The sequence below is a fragment of the Pezoporus wallicus genome, unplaced genomic scaffold, assembly GCF_028554395.1.
Source record: "Pezoporus wallicus isolate ANWC-B61680 ecotype Strahan unplaced genomic scaffold, APGP_CSIRO_Pwel_v1 contig_6382, whole genome shotgun sequence".
NCBI classification, from domain to species: domain Eukaryota; kingdom Metazoa; phylum Chordata; class Aves; order Psittaciformes; family Psittacidae; genus Pezoporus; species Pezoporus wallicus.
The window spans coordinates 646,250-669,138 of NW_026638015.1; the positions used below are offsets into that span (position 1 = coordinate 646,250).

The 22,889-nt window shown below is 48.5% G+C and overlaps 1 protein-coding gene across 4 annotated transcripts; it reads right to left on the reverse strand.

The window, feature by feature from the left end:
• On the reverse strand, positions 1-21,576 carry PACSIN3 (protein kinase C and casein kinase substrate in neurons 3). 4 transcript variants are annotated; one of them, XM_057408848.1, is made up of 12 exons: positions 21,483-21,576; positions 9,690-9,773; positions 7,690-7,790; positions 7,104-7,260; positions 6,122-6,357; positions 5,288-5,443; positions 4,593-4,768; positions 3,714-3,834; positions 3,124-3,260; positions 2,602-2,667; positions 1,931-2,091; positions 1-319 (listed from the first exon to the last, which is right to left on the reverse strand). In XM_057408848.1, the coding sequence occupies exons 3-12, from the start codon at positions 7,741-7,743 to the stop codon at positions 204-206; spliced, it is 1,380 nt and encodes a 459-aa protein (XP_057264831.1). In that variant the 5' UTR covers positions 7,744-7,790; positions 9,690-9,773; positions 21,483-21,576; the 3' UTR covers positions 1-203. The 4 variants fall into 4 exon arrangements, with proteins under 4 accessions (XP_057264831.1, XP_057264832.1, XP_057264833.1 ...); XM_057408849.1 differs by lacking the exon at positions 21,483-21,576 and adding an exon at positions 21,218-21,274; XM_057408850.1 differs by lacking the exon at positions 21,483-21,576 and adding an exon at positions 20,150-20,188.
• Between the last annotated feature and the right edge of the window lie 1,313 nt (positions 21,577-22,889).

Consider the following 22,889-nt stretch of genomic DNA (forward strand, 5'->3'; position numbering starts at 1 on the left):
TCTTTACTCATCCTTGTTTATTTATTAGAAAATCCCTACAGGCCTAGGCATTTAAAATAAAGCATTAGTTACATGGAATACATGCCCTCAAAGTCCAGAAGTTGCTGGATATACTGCAAAGGTGGACTGGGGCCAGCAGTGACCCAGTGACCTCTGCAGGAGATGCTGGTATGGCTGTGAGACACTAAGCAGGGCAGTAGCAATCATGACCCAACTTTCTCAACATAGTTAGCAGGATAAAGTCCAACTTGGCCAGTGAGAAGTCGGCCTTTGCACCAGCCCTGCTCATCTTCCTCACTGATCTTCATTAATTCTTCACCTAAAAGCAGAAATGGTCATTAGGAAGCAGTTTTGAGAAAGACAGCATGGCATTTTCCTCACCTCAGAAGAGGTGATAAAAAGCAAGACCTTTTGGTCTGAATCACCACATTTTTTTCTCCTTAGCACACTCTATCATTCTGCACAGTTTAATCAAAGCCAGAGTTACTGACTTCTTTAGGATCTATGCTTAGTATCACCCTCCAGGCCAAGGAACAAGAAACAGATCTTCACTTCTGTTGTTCAACATCAGAAATATTGTTGTGCCCTATATTTCTGCTTTCCTCCCTCCAGAGGGATGTGTTTACAAGCCAGAGAGATCACAGGGATCTCAGAGGTTTATTTCTTAGTGGCTTCTCTATAGCAGGTGGGGAGGAAATGTAAGAGGCTGCTAAGCTCTGGCTGTTAGGACCAAAAATGCCTATTCCATGATGAAGTGTCTGGTTTGGCCAGCAAGGCATGGAACCAACTTGTTTCCCAGACTAGGACCAGGAAAGGCTTTTAACCTTTCCCCATCTACTTTGGGAAGGAGCAGGAAGGTCCCCTTCTCCACCAGTAGAAGGTCATACTTCTGCCAGAGAGGGAGATCTGACTGCATCAGTAGGCACATCCCACACTGGCAGAGGCACAGAAAACAAGTTGTTGGCTGTCAAGCTTAAGCCCTATGGTGCATGCTGCTCAGAGCAGATTCAAACGGGATGACTATCCAGTCATGCCTCATTACATCTGCTGGGTAGAAAGAGAGAAAGTCAAGCTGTAGAACACCCATATTGTACGATACTTTAAAGCAACAAGTTCATGTTAGGACATTTACTAGTACGGTAACACTGCGGCATAGATACTGGCCTCAGGCACAAGCCCCTGCTACTGAGGGACTTCAGTGCCTTTTCAAAATGGGTGTATTTTGGAGAGGTATAGGACAGAGATACCATGTAAGACTCAAACCAAGCAAGATGACAAGAGACACTCTCAAGATCCAGATGTCCTCTTGGAGTTAGAAAAGAGGACATATACAAGCTAAATTGAATTGAAGGAAAAAGGGAAGGGGTCTGTTGCTCCAACATTCTCTCCCACTCAATCCTCTGCTGAGATCCAGGATGTCCACTCTCAAGATACCCATTTTAAGCAGTGGTTTGCAATGTTTTTTTTGCCAACTGAATTCTGCCTTCAGTAGTGCATGTCAGTTATCTGAGCCTTCTCAGACAACATCCATCTTCTGGTTACTTCAAAGGACAATACACAGCACCTACAGAATTTTTGTATCAGTGGCACAAGGGAGAAGCATTTAATAAAGTCTCAAGATACAAGGCAGAATAAATGCCTTAGAGTAGGCACAAAGGATCAATTTCACCCATTTGGGGTCTGCTCTCCCTACACTGTGACCAAGGCCTAGGCAGTCTCTTTTGAGATGGCCTCACTGTCTCAGTCTTAAGAACTAAGACTGCAGGACTTCCCAGTGTATCATCCACCTCAAAAGAGCTGGCAATGGGTCAGGCCAGGAAAAGAATATCAGTTTTCAAGGGGACATCTGGTTCTTAGAGAGTGTTTCAGATCATTCAGTCAGCCCAAGTGAGGACAGTATAATGTTAGTAAGAGGTTAGTGCTTCTGTACCTGCTTTAAAGCTCAGCTCATCAGACTCCTGTCCTGTGTAATCATAGAGCGCTCGTACCCGTACACCTGGTACCTTTATGTCTTCCTCATGCCCGTTGGCATCCAGGCACTTCTTGGGAGTGTCCTCATCTGACCACTCTGAAATGTCTTCCTTCCCTCCGCTTTGCATGTGGAAGGAGAGAGGGGACAAGATGGTTGTGAGTAGAATCAGCTCTCACCCAACTCCTTCTGAACCACACACCACCCTCACTCCTCCTGCCAAGACTGCTGTGCTATAGAATAAGGTGCAAGAGAGCCCCAGCAGCCAAGTGAGGGTGAACAGGGAGGAGAGATCCCAAGAAATCCTAGATCTGGTTGAAAGCATGGCAGCATTAGAGCCCTGAGGGGCAGGAGGGTAACCCATTCCCAAAGTATTTTTACACATACACACTATAACCTCATCCTCCTCTAGCAGGCCCTCTCACACAAGGAAGGCCAGTCCTAATTGGAGAGCCCAGCTATGTCCAGAGTTATTCCAGCCATGAATAAGACAGGAAAAAAACATATCTCCCATCCCAAAGAAATGTCTGAAATGCTGTTTTCCAAGTCAGGAACAAGAGCAGAGGGGAAGAGCAGCAGAGGACAGGCACCTGGAACCCAAAAACCCCTGAAAAGGCTATGTCCATACTAACTTCACATGGGCGGGTGCCCTCAGGCTGTCACAGAAGAGACTGTTCTGCTCCTCTTGATAGGAAAACCTGCAGATTGGCAAATAAGGCCCCTGAATCCAACAGACTGTGAAATACAGCAGTGGCCTTGAGACATCTCTATATCCCCACTCCTTCCTGGCCAGTTCACTTTGGTCAGAGTTCACATTTTAAAGCAGGATGGCTGCTGGAACTGTAAGACATGCAGAGTCTCTTCAGCCTCTCCCTGTTCTCCAGCTTGCTTCCTGGCAAGGGAAGCAGCTATACCAGACTTGTCAGGTAGTGCTCAGCACCATGCCAGGGGACAAGTATGCACTGGGAGGCAGTAAAACACTAGACAAAAAGAAGGCAGCTACCCTAAAGCCACTTTTCTACCCTGTCTTTCCTAAAGTGGGATGGGCAAGAGACAGGAAGCTGAAGAAGAGATCACTCCCATCAATCCAACCCATCCATGATCCTAGGCAGGTACTCTTCTTAACCTGACATATCCTGGATTTTAGCCCTTACCTCTGCCTTATCTGCAGAGGGGTCTGTGAGACAACCCCATCCCGTGTTGGCAGAATGCTGGTCAGGGTGACATCATCAGCCATCTTTCCACTTTTCTCCTTCTTGGTGATGGGCCGCTGGCTTTCAAGGGACCATTCCTGCTCACGGAAAAGCAGTAATTCCATCAAGCCGCTCTAATACAAAAGCTCTGTACATCTTTTCTGACCAGTACAGAAGGACAGAACACCAGGTCATACTTCAGTTGTGTCAGACACATGGCCTTGCTGCCATTGCAGGCTCACTCCCATTGAATCCCAGTGTGCAGCAAGAGGGCCCATGAGAAAATTACAACAGGATCTTGTTCCAAAGCCCTAAACACCAATTCCTGTTCCCTGACCTTGCAGCTGGATGGCTGGAGTATTTGCACCTTGGCAGGGCTGCATGTGTCACTTGGGGCACCAGAGAGCTTGCAACACAACAAAAAAGAGCCCAGCATCCTAAGTCTGCCAAGCAAAGACGTGCACTTTCCAGCACAGCAACAACCCCCCAGTCCCAGTAAAGCAGCTGAATGTTTGGAAGTAGTAAAACTACGCTCTAGAATGCTGCATCACCTCAAACTGAGGCCAGTTCATCGCCATGCCTGGTCCGTGAGTGTTGCGCCACCACTTGAGGTCCTCCTGGTTGTCTGCAGCCATGATGACTTGGTAAAGATCTCGATACAACGCATGAAAGCTATGAGCAGGAACAGACAGAACCACCAATAACCACATCCCTGTTTCCCAAAAGCCAAATAGGAAGGAAGAGCATAACCTCATGCTCAATTACAGAGCATCCTACAGAATCAAGGATGCTGGAGCAGCACCTGTTCTGAGCCACCCTTACAGGGGAGTTGGCCTGGCAAGCAGGACAGGCTTGTTTGGTGTGGCAGTTGTTAACAAGAAGTGAGCACTGAAAGAGCCTGGCATATTCTTGCACACAGACAGGGAGGTGGCTCAGATTTGTTGCTTCCACTTTAAAAGTATAGAAGCACAAAAGATTTTTGGCTGCACTCATTTCCCCTGTGTACTCCCTACTGAAGGGCAACTCATGGGCTTATGGTTGTCATTATCTCACAAAAGGTCTCTTTACTCAGGGCAGAATGGGTGTAACAACTATAGGTACTAGAAGGCAACAGAGCTGCAACCCTCAGGCTGGGATTACATATAGTAACATGGAGGCATTTCATAGCACAGAAGCACACCCACAGTAGTAGTGGAAGGGGAAGGCTTCAGAAGCAGAAAGAATCCTCTCTGAGGAGCCTGGCACTGTCTGAGATCAGCACTGGTCAGTCTAATGGAACCAAATGCCAGTTCACACTTGGAAGGGGAAGGAGCGCGACCTGGCAAACGCAAGCAGGCAGCTCCCCTTCCCAGAGACCAGACTTGGCACCTCTCACCAGAGCCCAGGACACCCCAGGCTGGCAGAATTCCCTCCTGCAGCAGGGCTGGTACCTTTCATTGGTGGAGAGGTTGAGATGTTGGTGCAGATTCAGTAACATCTCCTTAAAAAAGCACAACCGCTTGCGCTCCGCTTCCTGGCAGCCCTCAAACACTTGCTCCATGTCCTCCATGTAGCGGGGATTGTAACGGTTCAGCTCTTCCAGCATCTTCTCGTATTGATCCTTGCACTGTATTAACCCAGGAGGACAGCGGTAGTGAGACGTGTGCCTTGATGTCACCCTGCTCTGCCTTAGAGCTGACAAGGATGATTTTCCCCCCTGCACTGCTGAATAAATACACCACAGAAAGAGGAAATCCCAGAGCTGCTATCCCAGCCCATTGCTCTCCTAATGCTCTTGGAAGTTCCTTGTTCTTTACCACCCTCTTCCATAGAGGACCTTCCACACTTTCTCTCTTGTGGGCAGACAAACCATCCACTTTTGGTAGCACAAACTGCAGCTCTGCAGTTCCCACCCACCAAATCCCCTGCTTTATTTACTTATAAATTACACATTCCCTAACACCAAAGACAGAGAGAACTTTGCCTTAGTTAAGTCTCAGCCCAACTCACTAAAACCTCAACACAGTGGGATCTCACCCCTTCTTACAGGCTTCAGCAGGAGTCATTTCTGAGTGATGTTACCACCAGTGCTTCCTCCTTAAGGAATATCCTTGTGACCCACATCCACACAACACCACTCGCTCACCTTCTCAGCCTCCTGAGTGCACTTCTCCACACGGTCCCGCAACTTGCGTAGCTGTTCCTGTGAGACAGAGGAGTCTGCCTTGGCGTGGTTCTCCCTTGTATGTGCTGTTTTCTCCTCCTTCCGAGCTGCATGGTAGTTTTTCTTCGATGTCTCCACCTGTGTGTAGGAGGAGGATGCAGAGAAAGCCATGAGCCTGACCGCATTGATACTGCATTACTCAGAGAGGGCATGTTAATATTTGTTAGTGTTGGCAGCAGTCATTTCAGGACAATGTAACAGGAATGCCTACTTGGCATTTACTAAACCATGCTCCAAAGGGAAGAGGTACCTCCAAATGAGCTCTTTTTCAGTGCTCACTGAATACAGAACCCGTTACCAAAGTCTTCCCACATAAGAAAGCTACAAACCCATCAAGAACACGAGACCACCAAGGATGCTGGAGAGGGACTGCAGTGGTAGGACAAGGGGCAACGGTTTTAAACTTAAACAGGGGAAGTTCAGGTTAGATGTAAAGAAGCTCTTTACTGTGAGGGTGCTGAGGCACTGGCACAGGTTGCCCAAAGAAGTGGTAAATGTTCTGCCCATGTCAGTGTTCAAGGCCAGGCTGGACAGAGCCTTGGGTGACATGGCCTAGTGTGAGGCTTTCCTGCCCATGGCAGGGGGGTGGAACTGGATGATCTTTAGGTTCTTTCCAACCCAAACCATTCTATGAAGACATCCCTCCCTCTGGCATTCTCTGCCACTCTGGCTAAACCCAGTTTTCCCAGTGGCTCCTACAGCAGGCAGCCACCTCAAGTGCCCTTATTCCTGCTTCTCCATTCACACTTTGCTCACATCTTTCATCTTCTTCACCCATGGTTTCTGGGCCTTGCGGAATCCATCCTCTGCCTCCTTTGTCTCCTTGAAGCCTCCAATCATCTGCTTGTGGTAGGCCTCCTTCTGCCAGGCCTTGATCTTATCCGAGTCTTTCCCAGCCAGGTGGTTCCGGACAGCCAAGTGGATTTCACTCAGTTTGTCTGCAGCTGTCAGGAAGGCATGCCAGGCCTTCTCCAGTGTTCCATACTGTGGACCTGCAGGAACAAGCACCAGAGGGGCTCTTACACCTCCTGCCTACAGAGGAGAAGGCAGATTCTTTTCCTCCTACACACATGTATCAGTATGGAGTCACTTCCTTAACTCTCCCCCATCACACAAGACAGCATTGACTGGTCTCCACACAGACCCAACAGGCAGCATCTAAACTGGCTGTTACAGCTGACTGCTACTACTTTTGGGCAGGCTTAGCTTTCCCACATGGTGCTGGCCAGGAGGTTTCCAGCCTGAGCTTCTGGATAGATAACAGCACTATGAGGCTAGCTTCTGCTTCCAAGACCAGCATGTCCTTTGAAGCACCTTTCCACTGTTTCCCATTTGTTTGGGAGATGCTATCAGTTTCAGCCCACTGCCACTACATCCCAGCATTAATAGCTACTCTCTCTCTCTCTGGAGGAGGAGGCAGCAAGACAGCCAAGCTGTGCTTAAAAGGGGAGATCTGCAGCTTGATTTAAGACTTGGGCTGCCCAAGGAAATGCCAAACTAAAGAAATAGATACTAATGGTTTTTTTTTTGTACCCAAATACCTGGTAATATAGAGAACACCTCTCCAACAGAATCAGAGGACTAGCTACAAAAACACAGACACCCAAGAAAGTCACCCTCTTTGTGGAGAAGGGAAGCTTGTCCCCCAAGGAAACAGCATTACCTCAGTAAGAGGTGACACTCGAGGAAGAGAATGCAATGACTGCATCCTGCTCCCAGTCCAACCTGTCAGCTTTACCTTTCTCCACCGTGGTCCTCCACTTACGGGACCACTCTGTTAGCTGCTGGGCATAGTTCTTCTCAATCTTGGCTCGTTCTTGGAAGCAGGAGATTAAGTCATTGCAGAGCCGGTACCCATCATCCACACGCTTCACTGTCCGCCTGTAGTTTCCAGCCTGAAATGTCACAGAGCATCATCACTTATCCTGTACTGACTTCCATGTTCCTTCACATAAGATAGCAGCAGTTTCAGTCACTGCATGGGCAGGGAACATGGCAGCTGAACTCAGACCCTCCTCTGGCACTCTCTCAGGTACGCACAGCAGTGGAGAGTAGACAACAAGATGCTTTGCTTGCCTCTCTGCCCACTCAGATTAGTGTCAGCTGACCAAGGAACTCCCATTCCACAGCATCTGTGGAGGCAAGGGTCACCTCTTCCCTGCAGTAACACACTGTGTTCCTAAGCCTCCCCACAGTTCCTCCCTCCTACTCCCCAGGAACATCATGTCACCCAGGAACTTAAGTCTCAGCCTTCTAACTGCTCTAACTGGTGGGAGGTCAGAAAACATTCCTCCCTCCCTCAGACTCCCATTATCTTTCCTTACCTCCCAGAAGCTGCCCCCAGGAGCCTCCCCACCAGCATCATCTTCTGATGACATCACCCCCGTTTTCTTGCAGCAGAGAATCTTTGCAGATTTCAGTTAAGCTGAGAAGAGAGAAAAGTGATTTCTAACATAGCACAGGCTGAGCCTTGGCAGAGAGCGCAGCTCTCCGTGACCCCTGGAGCTGGAGGAGCCCAACTTACTGCCCTGCAAGCAAGTACCGGCACCACTGCACCTCCAGTAGCACACTGCTTGACCCAGCAGCAATGCCCAGGACTGGACCTGCCCCCTCTCTCCATGCACATTGGGAAAGGATGGTGTAGAAGACAATCTTGCTAAACCTCAGCTGTACAGACACTGGAGATGCTGGTGAATGCAGCAGTGGAGATGCCGATGAACCCTTCAGCAGCACCAGACATCTCTGTAGAGATTCTTTGCTTAACCAAGGCCCTCAAGAGAGTAGCAAAAGCTACAGAAGTGAGGTAGCTAAAGCTATTAAAATGTGCCTTGAAAGACTAAGTAATTCTTCTGTCAATGGAGAGGACTCCAGCTTCCCAGTGTGACTCAGGATTACAGGATTACAACTACCGACTGAGGCAGACAAGGCTGAGCAGTCAGCAGGCTGGCATGTCTTGAATGGGGAGGAGCCCTATAAGCTGCCCACCAGCTGAGCTGGGCTTGAGCAGAGCTACAGAAACATGCTGGGACATACCCAGGCAAAGGGCCCTGCAGCACACATCGTGGTTCCCCAGCAGCACTGCTTCCCCAGAAACAGGCCTGGAGAAAGGGGTTTTCCTTATACTGAGCTCTCCTCAGTGAGATGGTTCAGTGGTGGTCTTGGCAGTCCTGGGGTAATGCTTGGACTTGATGATCTTAAAGGTCTTTTCCAGGCTCGTTGATTATGGGATTCTATTAGGCTCAAAATCTAGGCTAGAATGTAAGAGCTTCATCTCATCCTCTGTTGTCTCAGAACTCTGTGCTAGGCTGCACTGCCAGTTTGTTCCTGAAATGGTGCATCACTACAGAGACCTCATAGCAGCCTTCCAGTATCTGAAGGGAGCCTGTAAGGATGCTGGGGAGGGACTCTTCATTAGGGACTGTAGTGACAGGACAAGGGGTAACGGGTTAAAACTTAAACAGGGAAAGTTTAGATTGGATATAAGGAAGAAGTTCTTTACTGTAAGGGTGCTGAGGCACTGGAATGGGTTGCCCAGGGAGGTTGTGAATGCTCCATCCCTGGCAGTGTTCAAGTCCAGATTGGACAGAGCCTTGAGTGACATAGTTTGGTGTGAGGCGTCCCTGCCCATGGCAGGGGGGTTGGAACTGGATGATCTTAAGGTCCTTTCCAACACAAACTATTCTATGATTCCTCAGGGAGAGGTTCAGGGTTGCTTTTGTACAGGAATGAGAGGGGGAGTATTGAAAAAGGCCCAAGCCCAGTCACTTGCATGCAATGCCATTCTAGGCAGTGCCGGGTTAATGCAGCAGAGATGTCCTTTGCTGCCACTTCTCCTCTTGCACATTCCTAGTTATAAAAAGCTTCCCTCACACCCCAGAGAGGTATCTGCTCATTCTGCCAGCCCAAAGAGAACAAGCAGAGATGAAGATCAGGTTGAGAGTCCACATCTCCCACCTCCCACAAACCCTTCTCAGTGACATGAGCCGCACCATGAAGCATCCCAGAACAGAATGCAGGGATTTCCTGCATGTCTCCTGGAAACAGTTTGGCTCTGTTTGATCAGTCTCATCTCATGGAGAGTGTCAGAAATACATTAATGCTGTTCCTCTGGGTTCCTCCCAAAGGCTGAATTCCAGTCACTGAAGCAAGTTGTTAAATGGGACGTGACATTCAAGAGCATCAACCTTGAAACCTGAAAAATACCTCCACCCATGCCACCATGTCCCTGTCCTCCCTCCCTACCACTACTCCTCAGCAGGCTGCAAAGTTATCGTACATGCCTCCAGGGCATGCAACTCTACTCCTGTCCCCAGTAAGTACATACCTGAAAGCTGAAAGCGAGATGCCGCAGGGAAGCGGTGGGCAGCTAGCAAGGACGTCCCAAACTCTTCAAATTCCCTCAAAAAGGCTGGAAGACACAAAGATGAGCATGATTAGACCCTGCTGCTGCTCTGCAGGGATGCTGCCTGGTCTGATGCATCACAACCCTAGGGGCATCCCCCTTCTGCCAGCTACTAGGAGGGGCACCCTCTGATATAGCAGCTGCAGCCACTGTGCCTCCCAAGATGCCACGTTCCAGCACGTAGGAGAGATGCCAAATCCTTGTGTCACAAGATCTAACCCCAGAGAGAGTGAAAATAGAAACACTGGGGCGGCATGACAGCACTGTGCAGGAAAGGTACCATCACAACAGCTGAGCAAAGGGACAGCTCAGGCCAGGAAGGCTGAAAATAAGCGCTCCCCAGGCACCATACATGGGGCTTGGTCCCCCTTCACTGCATGGTGTCCAGTTTAGCAACCCCACCACTTCCATTCACTGCTGTGCACCCTTTTACATACAGCTGGCTTTGGAAGGAAAAGGGAAGGACAGACTCATGCACTTTCTCCAGTTTCTTTTTACTAAAGAGGAAGAGGATTTGTATTCAAGACAAAGAACTTGATAACCCTACATTTAAGAAACAAAACCAAAACTCACTAGAATGCATATTCTGGTCTAGAGTCCTTTTAAGATCAGAGCACCTAGCACTGCCCTGGTAGGATGCAGCTCTCAACCACCAGAGCTTCCTTTGTCGCTTGGTTCTGTAAGCTGTCCCCATCAGCTTCTTAGAAATGTTTTATTTTGCCCTTATGATATAGGTAACTTTCTACAGAGGAAAGGGAAGTAAAAGGCCTGCAAAGGATAAGGGAAGCAAGGGCAGAAAGAGGCATTTTTGTTTATCTCACATTCACTTCCCTGAAGATTTACTTAAATGTTAAAAGTCTATTTGTTTAAAAAACAGACAAGCAAAAACCCCTTCTTCTCAGTCAGCAACATCCACTTGGCTGAGGCAGGAAGGTGATGGCAACTGAGAGCTAACACAGTTGAGAGCAGAAACTGCAAAACCTGGAATGGGGATTTTTAGCCAGACATTAAGCCAATTTTGAAGGAGAAGTGAAAGAAGGCAGGGAAAGTGGAAGAGGTAAAGAAAAGCAGATCAGGCTACTGCAGGCTAGTTACCTTTGGTGAGGAAGGGGTTGGGGGGGGAAGAGTTGGGACACTTAAGGATGATCCAGGCTACTGGATAAAAGGTTATAACTCATCACAAACCTTCTAAGACTTCCCAGTGGCCCCAATAAACCAGACTGAACATTCCTCGAATTGCCTGGATTAAACCCACTTCATTAACACTGATGTAAAAAATAGACTTAAAACTGCCCCAGACCCCTTCTTTCTTTCTGCCAGTGAAGACACAGATCAATGGGTATGACATGTGAAGGCTGTATCAGTTTTTCCATGCCACACCCCCATCCCCACTTTATCAGGAAGCAATGAATCACAAACATGCCTTCCATCTCTGGTTTCCAGTTCAGGCTGACTACGCAGTGCTCGGATTTGGGGGTAGAAGTGGAAAGCTGCTGTGAATCACAGTGTACTTGTTCACTTGAGGGACAGTCAAGCAAAAAGCCAACAAAACCCCTCTGCATCTGTTCTTTCTGCAGTTTCCACATTCAAATTTGAGCCATACTCCTGAGGAGTTCCAGACCCAAATAACTGGATTTACTATCATTAAGATCAGCAGGCTCTGAAAAACAGTAGTAGCTGTGCTGGATCAGACTAAGGGCTCTCATAGCCCCTGTAGACAGCAGCCAAAAGCAGATGCCTTCCCTTGCTTTGAGAACAGAGCAAGCATACATGCTGCCTCCCTGCATACTCTCCAAGCCTCTAACCATTTGTTGACAGCAACTTCCCGAGCTGGATGTGGCACCTATGAATTTAGCAACACTCAATGGATTCCTCTTCTGTTCATTTCTTCAATGTGCTTTTGAAGCCACAGGAGGTTTCAGCATCCACAATATCATGTGGCAAAGTATCCCACAGCTTAAGGCTATCCTGCAATCATCAGCACAGGAGTTAGGTGAGAGAATACAATAAAGTAGTCTAGCATTTCTGCAGGCAAATCTCCATGACCTGAGTAGCAGCCAGTCAAATACATAGTTCCATAGCAGTTGTATAGACTTTATGGAAGTGCAGGAAGATCTAGCCTGGTGGAAACAAAAAGGTCAAAGAAGGAGGAGGACCCTTTTCTGCCAGGCTTTTTCTGGACTTCATATTCTCCATGAGCCTGTGTCAGTCATCAGATCAAATTGGAAACGCGTGCAGACATGGGGAAGGACTTGGTACTGCACACAGAGGCTGAATAACAGCTGCTGCTGTCATCCTGAGCCCTGGAAGAGCAGATAGATAGTCATTCTGCCCCTTCATGTCTAGTTATTCCCAAAACACCTTACGTGCTGTGAGCCACCAAGAGCTTGAGACCAAGGAAAACCTGAGTTTGCCAGGAAAAGCAAATATTTGAGTTACAGATGCCAGAGCCTAGAGGTTGCTTTGCAGCACAGATGACAGGGTTACCTTGTGGATATAGCAAGGCCAGGCTGGACAGAGCTTTGAGCAACCTGGTCCAGGGGAAGGTGTCCCTGTCCATGGCAGGGGGTTGGAACTAGGTGATCCCTTCCAACCCAAACCATTCTATGACCATGACCACATGATTCAGGATGGCTGGCAGAGCCTGGACAGTATAAGCATATAGCTGAAGTTATACTGGGTAAACTAGAATTACCTGTGAGTCAGCACCATGTACAAGACTCCTTCTGATGCTGCTGCCACCTCTGCTAATAGGAGGCTATCTAGCAGATCATATTTACAGGGCAAAGGAATGTTTATCCCTACCTCCCCACCTTCCTCTGTCGGCTCTCACAGTTAAGAGCTACTTGAGACCTCATTGCAGCTCCTGCAAGACAAGCTCTCTGAAGAAGGAAAGAGTGACTACACATTTATTAACTTCACACCTCTGCAGGATCATGGACAAGGGCATCACAGGTACCACTACAACCAGCAACATCAGGTAGACAAACTTAACCATGCAAGTGACTCCTGCAGAGCTACAACCCTTCCTGCTAGCACTGTTAGAAAGGTATTCCCTCCTTGCCCCAAATACCTTCCCTCACTTATGACCAACATAGTTATTAGGCCACACCTGCTATCAACTCCCTGTTAAGTTATCAAAGAATGGCTCTTGGTCTTCAGCTGCAGAAAGGCACAATGGTTCAGGACTGCCTCACTGGTACTGAGCTCCACACAGGGAACTGCCACAGGGCTTGTCATGGCAGAGCTGTTTCCACCTTTAACCATGTTGTTAATCTCACCCCTGCTCCAGTCAGTCACACATCTCTGAGCACATATCCCTGCCCTCAGACCAACGTGTCATTCAAAACAAACCTTCCCATTCAAAAGGTGTGGGAACCTGGCAACACACTACAAGGTAACATGCTTGCACAACATGAATAAGACAGCATCTCATCCACAAATAAAACTTCTAGACCCAATAGTAATAATCACTCTTCAGAAACCTTTTCCTAAGGCACATAAACCACAGAGATCCTCTTCCCTCTACACCACACTCCAATAATTCCAGCCTCCAAATGCCCAAGGCATCACTTCTGTGCATTGCTTGACTGCCTCTCAAGACTCCTTTTAAGCAATTGTTTTCCCAAGTTTGCCAAGAGCAAGCCTCTGAACTCTATAAATGCTCCAAGGGCTGGAGCATGCAGCCCTGCAGGAATACATCCACAGGAACAGAGCCTGTACACTGCGCATGACACAACTTTCTGCCCAACTCCTATCCCCTTTCCCAAGTGCAACAGCAAATGTTGGATGCAGACACATGTAGGAACAAGTGGAGTTATATTTATTCAGGAACAGTAGCTGAGGTTTTGGTCGAGGCATATTTTTATTATGGACCAATTTCTATATAAGTTTTAAAGCCAAGATAAGCAAGAGTTTAAATCAGGACTGGGCTGCTATTATTTCCACGTCAAGACAACAACTAACACAAAGAAGCAATGCGAGACTTCTGCAGCCAATTTGTTGGATTCCCAGAGTCACTTTTGTATATAGCAGGCACTGGTGAGACTGTTTTCACTCCAGGGCACTTCTGGTGTAGGCTACAGACAACCATTTCAATCTGAACAACACAAATACACAAAAGGATGGCAGCCCCCTCCCCTTACAGAACAGGCAGCATGAAAACCCTTGGGGAGTTTTTTTCCTGTTAACGTGTCAGAATGGAACTAGAGAGCTGGAGCCAGGAGGTTCCACACGACTCCAGCAGTGGAATGAACTGGACTGCTGCTGGTACAGCAGAGCTGGGAAGCTCCCTGACGGAGAGAACAAAAATGGGGCATGAGATGGGATGTCCTTTCCAGCCTCACCATCTCTGGAGGTGCACATCCAATAGCTCTGAACCAGTGACTATTGATGATGACTATATAATGATTACTATTCATGATGTGCTCTCCACTGCCATTACAGAAGAGGTCTGATATTTACAGGTGTACTCACCCCTCTGAAGAGGGGCTGGTTCTTCTCTATAGCTAGATAGGGTGCCAAACAATGTGATGATTCCCCAAAACTTCCTTTAGGGATGTTTATCTTAGTGCTGTGGTCACACCCTTGGTAGAGTCACCTGACTGGGAAAGGGACTAGAAGCCAGTGCTTTCCAGTCACTCCCTAAGGACTGAAGCCTGCCAGGGCTGTCAAATGCAGTTTCAAGCAAGACTTCAGCTGATCTCTCCAGGCAGGGAGAGGTCAGAGGGACACCAGGCTGAAGAGCAACTGCACACAAAGGTCACTTCAGCTACGTGCAAGCCTGTCTCCCATACAGTGATTCTCTAGAGATCATGCTTCTGCCTGCTAGCAAAATTCTCTGTGATTATACTGAAGTACTAAAATGCAGACAAGATCCTGATCAACTTAAAGGACTGACATCCTGAGCATATGTACTGCTTTATTCTTATTTCAGACTACAGCTTCTTTATATCGGTCTTCTTGACATTCAGACCAAGCCAATGTACTGCAGACAGACATCCCCCTGTCTGTAACCCCAGGCTGCTTTCAAAATGTTCATTCAGAATTAAATACTCCCTACACTTAGTAGCTATTCCCTGTCAGGTTCTCAGAGGCCAAGGCTACAGGACAGGCTCTACCAGCACATTGCCACTGCTCTAAAGGTTAAGATTCCTTACTGACATAACTTCACCAGGTAGAAATTGTTTCACAAGATAAGGAGAAATCCTGTTTGCTTTTCCAATGATGTAGATCTTTAGCATTACAGGAACACAGACTGCTGCTTAACACAACAATATGAGGCAGTGTTAGTGAAGGAATGTATTGGGCTGTCAAGGTCTGTGTTTGTTTTTCCCCCAGTTGTTCTTCCTATGAAGAAATTGATTATAATCTCAAATATCCACAGAGCTAAAAGGAGGAGGAAATCTGTGTTGGACCATGGGTACCATACTCTAAGAGGGCAACAGGCCATATTCATTTTGTATGTTTAAGACAGTTGCCAGAATAATCTTGACATGTATGCTGTGTCTATGTATTTAACAGGCAGCTACAAATATCAGTGGGTAGCTTAATAAAAGACACATGCAAGCTACTAGGAACAGCAATACACCAGCCTACTCTCTCAGTGCTGTGAATAGCATAGCTCTTGTTCCACACATCAGTCTGCATGCCCACTGCCCAGTTCTCACACTCCCTGCCTTACCTCTCTCCCAGGCCAATGTTTTAAGCCATGTAGATGGTGAGAACCTGTAATCTCTGCTGTCTCACTCCCTGAGCCTCTTCACTTGTTTGCTTCACATGCCTGGTACTTCTTCCTACCCTGCTGCATCAGCCTCTGCAAACAAACACCAGGCTTGCCAGCAAATACCTGCAGTCAGCACCTCCCTTTTAATCACAACAGACTCCAAAGAACTGGAAGCTGTTTCTTCCTAAATCATTAATAAATAGGTATTCAAAGCTCCAGCCAAAGCTATTATACCCCTCCTCGGCAGTCTCAGTCTGCACTGAATGCAGACAGTTTCCCAAGGATTTAATGTACATTTTTACCTGGTAATGTGCCTGGCAAGATCAACAGTCCATCCTGTAACCCAGCTGCCAGTCCACCCAATTCCAACCAGACTTTGGGTAAAGAAGTTTTGGATCACTGCTGTTCATATAAAGATCTGAACAAAGAGAACAAAATGCTCCAGCTTCATCCAGCTCTGAGCCAAGAAAAAAGGAACAGAAGGTGGTGATTGGGGATGTTTCCTGTGGTTGGGAACAGGGGGAGCAAACTCCTCCAAGTCCCTGTCAATGGAATATTCACCTGTGATTGAATCACTTTGCAACCCCAAGAGCAGGGATCGAGTTTACTTGAATGCATTAAGAAGTCTTAAGGAAGCAGCCTGCAATCAGTGCAATCAAACAGCTTCTATAGGCACAAGCCAGTTAGCTCCATCCTAACACTGAGCTTTTGGGAGTTTCTTGTTTCACCAGATTGGAGACATCCGACTACTGTGCAATCAGCCCTCTCTGCCCCTTCTTCCCATTTGGAAATCACAGTGGGTTTTTCTACCCAGCTGCTGTTGTGAAGCTTCTGGCTTCACTTTACCTATAGCTGCCTTTTCCATTAGCTGCCTTTTGAGGAAGCAGAATGGCAGATATTATTTTGTCATTCAGACCAAGTGTGGCAAATGTATGGCAAATGAATTTGAAGTACTGCATTTCTTTATCTCTGGTTATATCAAACAGGTTTCTGCTTTTACTTATGAAAGCTAATTTACTAAAGCTGTTTATTATGCAAATACTTTGCTTCCAAATATTCATCTAATGGAGACAAGGACCTGAAAGATCATCATCAAAACATTCCTGAAGTTCATCTAGTTCCCTTCACAGTTCTGAGTCCCAAACATGCTGTAGAAGGGAGTACAACCAACTATTTAAAGTGAGAGCTGAAGAAGATGAGCTTGAGTCCTAGAATAGCTCTTATGGTAAAGGAGAAGAACGAGGTAAGGCATCACACCCAGTGCTTCTGTTCCATGTTGTGGTCAGTTCCTCCACTCAATGGCAAGGCTCTTTGTTCACCTTTTGCCACCATAGCCAGGTTTACTCAATTGCTTCTGCTTCCTCACAGGAAAATCTAAACAACATAAAGAACAACTGTAAGGCAGGCTTCAGTACCACAGACTGGCAGAACTATAGACCAGCTTTTACAGAGTCTTTACAGGGTCTTTCATGGAACGAGGCACATAAAAAGAAAGTGTTTGATCTGTGGACTGGAGAGAACATTCAGTAACTTCAATTCCCTTCATAGCATCTCTTGGGTCAAGAAGTTTGGTAGATTCACTTTGTAGGTACTCCATTCCTAAAGATACTCATGTGCCTTTCTGACATTCTTCCCATGTCAGAAGATAACAAGGGTGAAGTAGGGCAGCCATTAGGAACTGGCTTGCACTGTGCAGAACCGTATTTCATGCATTCTTCTTGAAGTTCATTATCCTGTATGTCATGGAGCAAATTTTATCTCCTTTCATACTATTTGCACAGAATCTGCTCTGTGGTATCAGTAGTGCCTCCTCAAGTAAGTTTTTTGGACCTCAGCTTGACGAACAGGACTATTAATGTAATTTACTTCATATCAACAAGACCCCAGGAAAATACAAGCAAATGGGACAGTCAGCCCAAAGAGCACACATCACAGCATAGATTTTTAACTGTTCAGCATCACTGGAAAGTCATTTGCTTTCTGAGCCCATTGCCAAAGCAATGATCTCAGTTTCTGATCCTCTGGACTCAACCTGGCATGTAAGAAAAGAACACTAAGAGGTTGTTTTTAAACCAGAAAGCACAAACAGAGCAATCCAGTGGGGTTTATTTCTTCCCAGTGGCTTCCTGAAGCAGCTCCTATCCCACAGCTCAAAACCCTGGGTTTTGACTTGCATTGCTGCTGGAGTAAGCACCAGGCTTTCACACAAGTCAGCAGTCCCAGTACAAGAAATAGCTGACTGAAAACACCAAGAAACAAAAATAAATACCTAGAATCATTCCAGAAGTGAAATATCCTATGTATTCTCCCAGTCCTCCATGAAGCTTCTTGCCCTTGTCAGAGACAGGCACAAGCCTACTTCAGAACTCTATTTAACAGTAGCTGATACAGCTCAGCCCTCCCGGGAGCAGGAGAGGTTTGGCTTGGGAGCAGGGATACTGAGGAGAGGAGGAAGTTACTGCCAACAGATAATCACCTACAGGCAAGTGAGAACACTGACCATGTCCCCAACAACCCAGGAGGCAACTAGCGTATCTTCTTGCAAACAGAAGAGATACAGCTTGGGCAAGCTCATGGCATAGACAAGAACTAAGGAAGCTGAAGACTTACTAACACTTAGTTGTGGGTTGCCTGCAGCAATTCTAACTGCTCTAACCTGGAAAAACTTACTGACAGGTCACAATAAACAGAGCCCCACCACAGCCACCTACAAAGAACATGAAAGCCCACACAAGCCTAATGACTGCATCCAGGCCCCGGGTACCATGGAGATCTCTCACATGCCTCTTCAACAAACTACAATGCCCAGTGACAGCCACTAGATTTAATGCACAGATTCTGACCGTCACAAGTCTGAAAGGGTCTTTCCCATCGTGCCATTCACAGTCAGGAGAAACCACTGAAGACTCAAGTATGATTAAGATGCCAGTCACATATAGTGCCTCATGGCAGTGCCCGGCTTCAGCCCACATTTCAGCTTGAAGGAACACAAAACTAATGTACTCATCACTGAAAAAAAGCTAGACGATTACAGCATTGGATGCACCACTGGCATTGCATGGACATTACACTTCGTGCTGCTGGAAAAACTTGTGGCCAGACAATCAGTGAATTTGGATGTTAAATTAGTGGTCACCACACCACAACCTAGGGACAAAAAGCTACCTCTTAAACAGCTCCTTAACTGCTCCAAGGATGCAAAGTTCTTTCATTAGTCTTCAAAGGGCAAAATCCCATATTCTTCATTAAAACTTCCAGATACAATAGCCATTGTTTACTGTCCCACCCACTAAGCCCTCAGACTAATGAATTATGGCTTTTTTATTAATCTTTCTGACACAGTTCCCCGTCACACAGTCCCCTCTACACCCATCACACTGAGTAACTAGTGATAAAATAGCCTGCCTGATCAGAAAGTCTGCTTTAAAAAGATAAGGGCTTACACAGCTCTCCTATTGTTTAGGCATTTCCCCACAAACTCTCCAGAGCAGCCCAAATTCACACATCACTGATCAGCTGATGACAGAAATAGGGGCAGTTTATTAATGCTCTCTGATCAAGCGCATAGCTTTTTCCACTCAGGCTACAGGCAGATACTTTTAGCTTTCCAGGTCCCCAGTTCAATCCCTGGATGTCAGCCATGACACAGACCAAATAGTTCAAACAACAAACTGAACAGCCTCCAGCCCTCAAGATGGCCAGAATAAAGAATATACAGTGTTTGCCATGCTGGGCGATATGAGTTCTAACAGAAGCTCATGTTGCCCCGGTGCAGGGACTAACATGTTCTCAGTTTATCATCCCTTAAAAGCAGTCACATTACAAATATACCTGACAGAACTGCTGCATTTAAAACCAAAATCTTGCTTTCCCTCTCCATATATATATTTATGTTGAAACTCATGATCATTTAGAGAAAGCCCAGCAGATACAGGCTAGCTCTTGTATAATCCATAATAACCTATAATGAGTAAAAGCACCATTGTCCTGCAAATAAATTAATTTGGGTCCGTAAGATTTTCAGGCTTTTATGACTTGATTACACACAGAATCTGCCAAGGACCTGCAGCATTTTGGCACACTTCAGTTACACACAATCCTTATTCACTCACTGATGTTTGAGAATGGAGTTCCAAGTGGACAGTTGTTCTCAAGCCTATACATCGCTGACACACTGAATTTACTGCTTTATGCAGCCTGAGAAGGAGAAAACAGTCTTTACTTGGACAAGTGCAGGCAAGCCAGGGAAGCTCAAACTCATGGGTCAGAAGAAAAAAAAAGAAAGCCAATAAAGCAATACAATAGAGCAAGCACAGGACAGGGGAGCAACAAGCAGCTGATCCAGCTCACACATTCTGTTCCAAGCTGCAAATCAAAGAATGATCTAGTATATATTTTAGGGACCTTCTAGTGAAACACTATTAATACCACAAAACCCTGTCACAGCAGAACAGACTCCGGCTCACACAGAGCATGTTGTACACTCCACAGAAAAGTGAACCCTTGCCCGAAAGAATGTGTGCAGTTATGCAATTCATGGGGAGAAGCTCCACTCAGGCTCCACCCCGAGACCAGCTCACACCTGAAGCAAGGAGTATCTGGACCCTGTCATTTTAGCCCACACACTGCAGTTGTGCATTCTGCTCCCATTACGCACCCAGAGCGACTTGAGTCATTGCCACGCTTAGGGACTTCTGGGTGACATGTGAATTCCAGGGTGGAGTGAGAGGCTCTGCCAGGGTTCTGCACTGCAGTCAATTACCTTCCTATCAGGAATTCCACTGTGTGAGACCAGTGGTTGACTTGAAGGGGAAAGGGGCTCATCTCCTCCTTCAGGAGACAGCGAGCTCCAGCTGGGTGAGGAGAGTGAACAAAAAGGCCAGACTACATCCTAGGGCCAGGAGCAAGCGTAAAGAGATGGTCAGCTAACCTCCCCCTCACCACCATGCTCTGAGTCTCCTGCAAGCCTGAAGAACTGAAGCATGCAGAGAACACACAGTTGGCACGGAAAGCAGTGAAACTGGTTAATATGTTTGGGCCATATTAACTTCATTTATCAATAGCTTCGCGGAGATCGCTGATCCTTCCTCCCGCACACAGTGACAAATCGTAGACTGTCTCCTCAAGCACTAAGTGTTCAGGCCCACTAATACCCTCCATGTTTATCAGCTTTTTCCTGCCCTGGGCCAGAGAGGACACGGTAACCCCAGCAGCCTGCCAGGGCCCGGCTGACACGGCCGCAAGCAGCACCCCTTCGCCTGCCCCACACCCTGCACCCCCCTCCCGCACACCAAGACCGCTGTCGGCAGCCACACAAGGGGAAGAGGACGAGCGAGGGCAGGGCTGAGCCCGGCTCACGGTCCGACAACACGGACCCCCGAGCACGGGGGTGCAGCCCCCGAGCCTGGGCCCCAGCGAGGCCCCTTCCCCCAGGGGTCCTGGGAAGCCGCTTCACCGCCCTCCGCCACAGCGTTGCCAGCGCCCGCGGCTCCGGTTTCAGAGTGGGAAGCGGCTCAACACGGCTCCGGCACAAAGGGGCCCCTGTCCCCGCCGCGGAGCGGAGGAGTCTCCGCAGCCCCCAGCGGCGGCAGCACCCGGTGAAGGTCAGGCTGGCTGCCGGGCTGCGAGGGGCGAGGAAGGACCGGAGATGTGCGGGGAGCTCCCCGCAGCCCCCCGCCAACAACCTGCACGGCACCGCGCACCCGCCGCCGCTCCCCGCGCCTACCCCGGGTCTCCGCTCCGTGTCACTCCGAGCCGCCTCCCGGTCCCCTTCTCCCCACAGGCAGCGCTCGCCGGGCACCGCCTCCCCCCGTCCGTCCCCTTTCCATGAGGAAACTTTTCCCTCGCAGCTGCCAGCGCCTCCCGAGCCGCGCTGCCCTCCGCCGGGCCGGGCCAGGCTGTGCTGTGCCGTCCCGCCGGGACCCCCGGCACCCCACGGGGAAGAGGTCCCAAAGCGCCCCGGCAGCAGCAGAGGTGACCCCGCCGCTTACCTCGCAGGCAGCACGGCTCCACACGGCGGGACGCCCGGCGGGCAGCGGCCACCTGAGCTAAGAGCGGCCCGGGCCCTCCCCCTATTTCAGCCGCTCCCGCCCACCGCCGCGCTCCTGATCCAATTAACGGGCGGCCGCCGGGCTCTGCCCGGGCAGGTGGGGCCGAGGGGGCGGCCGGGAGGGCAACGGCGGCTGCAGACGCGGTTCCCCAACACGGGTAGGGTCGGGGGGCGGCCCTGAGCCGCCGGTTCTGAACAGCGAGGAGCGGGCGGGGGCTGCTCCTTGCTCCCCCGGCTGGGGAGCTCTGTCCGGCATGGCGGGCACCGGGAGGAGGAGGAGGAGGAGGAGGAGGAAGGCGGCCCTAAGAGCTGCCCGCCCGGGTAGGAGTTGGGCTCTTGCCTGTGCTGCGAGCCCAGTGATGCAGGGCTTCACTTAGTTTTTAGTGTGTTAGTTGGTGTGCTCACACTTAGGGCCCGGAGCCCGCCGGGTGTACTGGAGCAGGAGGTCCAGAGGGCTCCCCAAGCCCCGCGCACACCCAAGCGGGAGATGCGGCGTTGCTGCTGAGCCTAGCGTTGGTCACTGCGGGGGCTGCTAGAGCAGCTTCACCTCGGATCCGTTTGGCATCTTCCTCTTTCATCCCAGTCTCAGAATAGTTAGGGTTGGAAAGGGCCTTAAGATGCCTAGTTCCCTGCTAACTCTGTTCGGCCACTCTGCCTTTCCTCTGAAAACTTCCATCTGAATAACCCAGACCTCATCTTTAAGCCCTCGGAGTCTCTGTTAAACCCAGCTTTCCCTAAATGCCATGGAGTTTTCCCACCAGAGTTTCCATTTCCAGCGCCAGCTGCCAGTGCAATTCCCCATGATGCTGGGCCAGGGCTTTCAAGAGGAGTGCTGGGAAGCCTCATTGGCCTGTGTCCTCTTGACTGCTTCCAAGTGACTTGGGACGCAACTCTAACGACCAGCTGCGTGTTTGCAGTGATGTTTATTCCATTGGTGGAGAAAGGAAAGACTGAGAGCCTTGCAGGAGAGAGGAAAGAACATGCCGTAAATCTGTGCTGCTCCTTCTCTGGAGCAGTACTGGAATGTTTTCTCTCTTTACAATTGTCTCGGGTTTCATAGGATCCAGAAAAATATCTGTACTGATGCATTCAGATAGGATGAACTGCTGGGTTGGAAAGTGGACATTAGAAACCATTAAACCTAACTCCAGGCCAGTCCTCTCTTTACTTTTACCAGTGTGGGGTCCCTGGAAGGTGGGCACCCGTAAGAGGTCACTGGTTGTGGTGTGACCATAAGCATCCTTCCAAAAGTGATGTAAGATGCTTATCTTATCCTCGAGAGTTAATCATAGTTGAGAGTATATATATAGCCTCAACTTTGTATTTTAATAAAGCAAAACCAAACCCA

Coding starts and splice junctions, on each gene's coding strand:
- PACSIN3 (XM_057408848.1), bottom strand. CDS start 7,743: ATGTCATCAGAAGATGATGCTGGTGGGGAGGCTCCTGGGGGCAGCTTC. Junction 4,769..5,287: donor GCACTCAGGAGGCTGAGAAG/GTGAGCGAGTGG, acceptor GGGTTAATACAG/TGCAAGGATCAATACGAGAA. Junction 2,092..2,601: donor AGGGCACCCGCCCATGTGAA/GTTAGTATGGAC, acceptor CCACATGCAAAG/CGGAGGGAAGGAAGACATTT.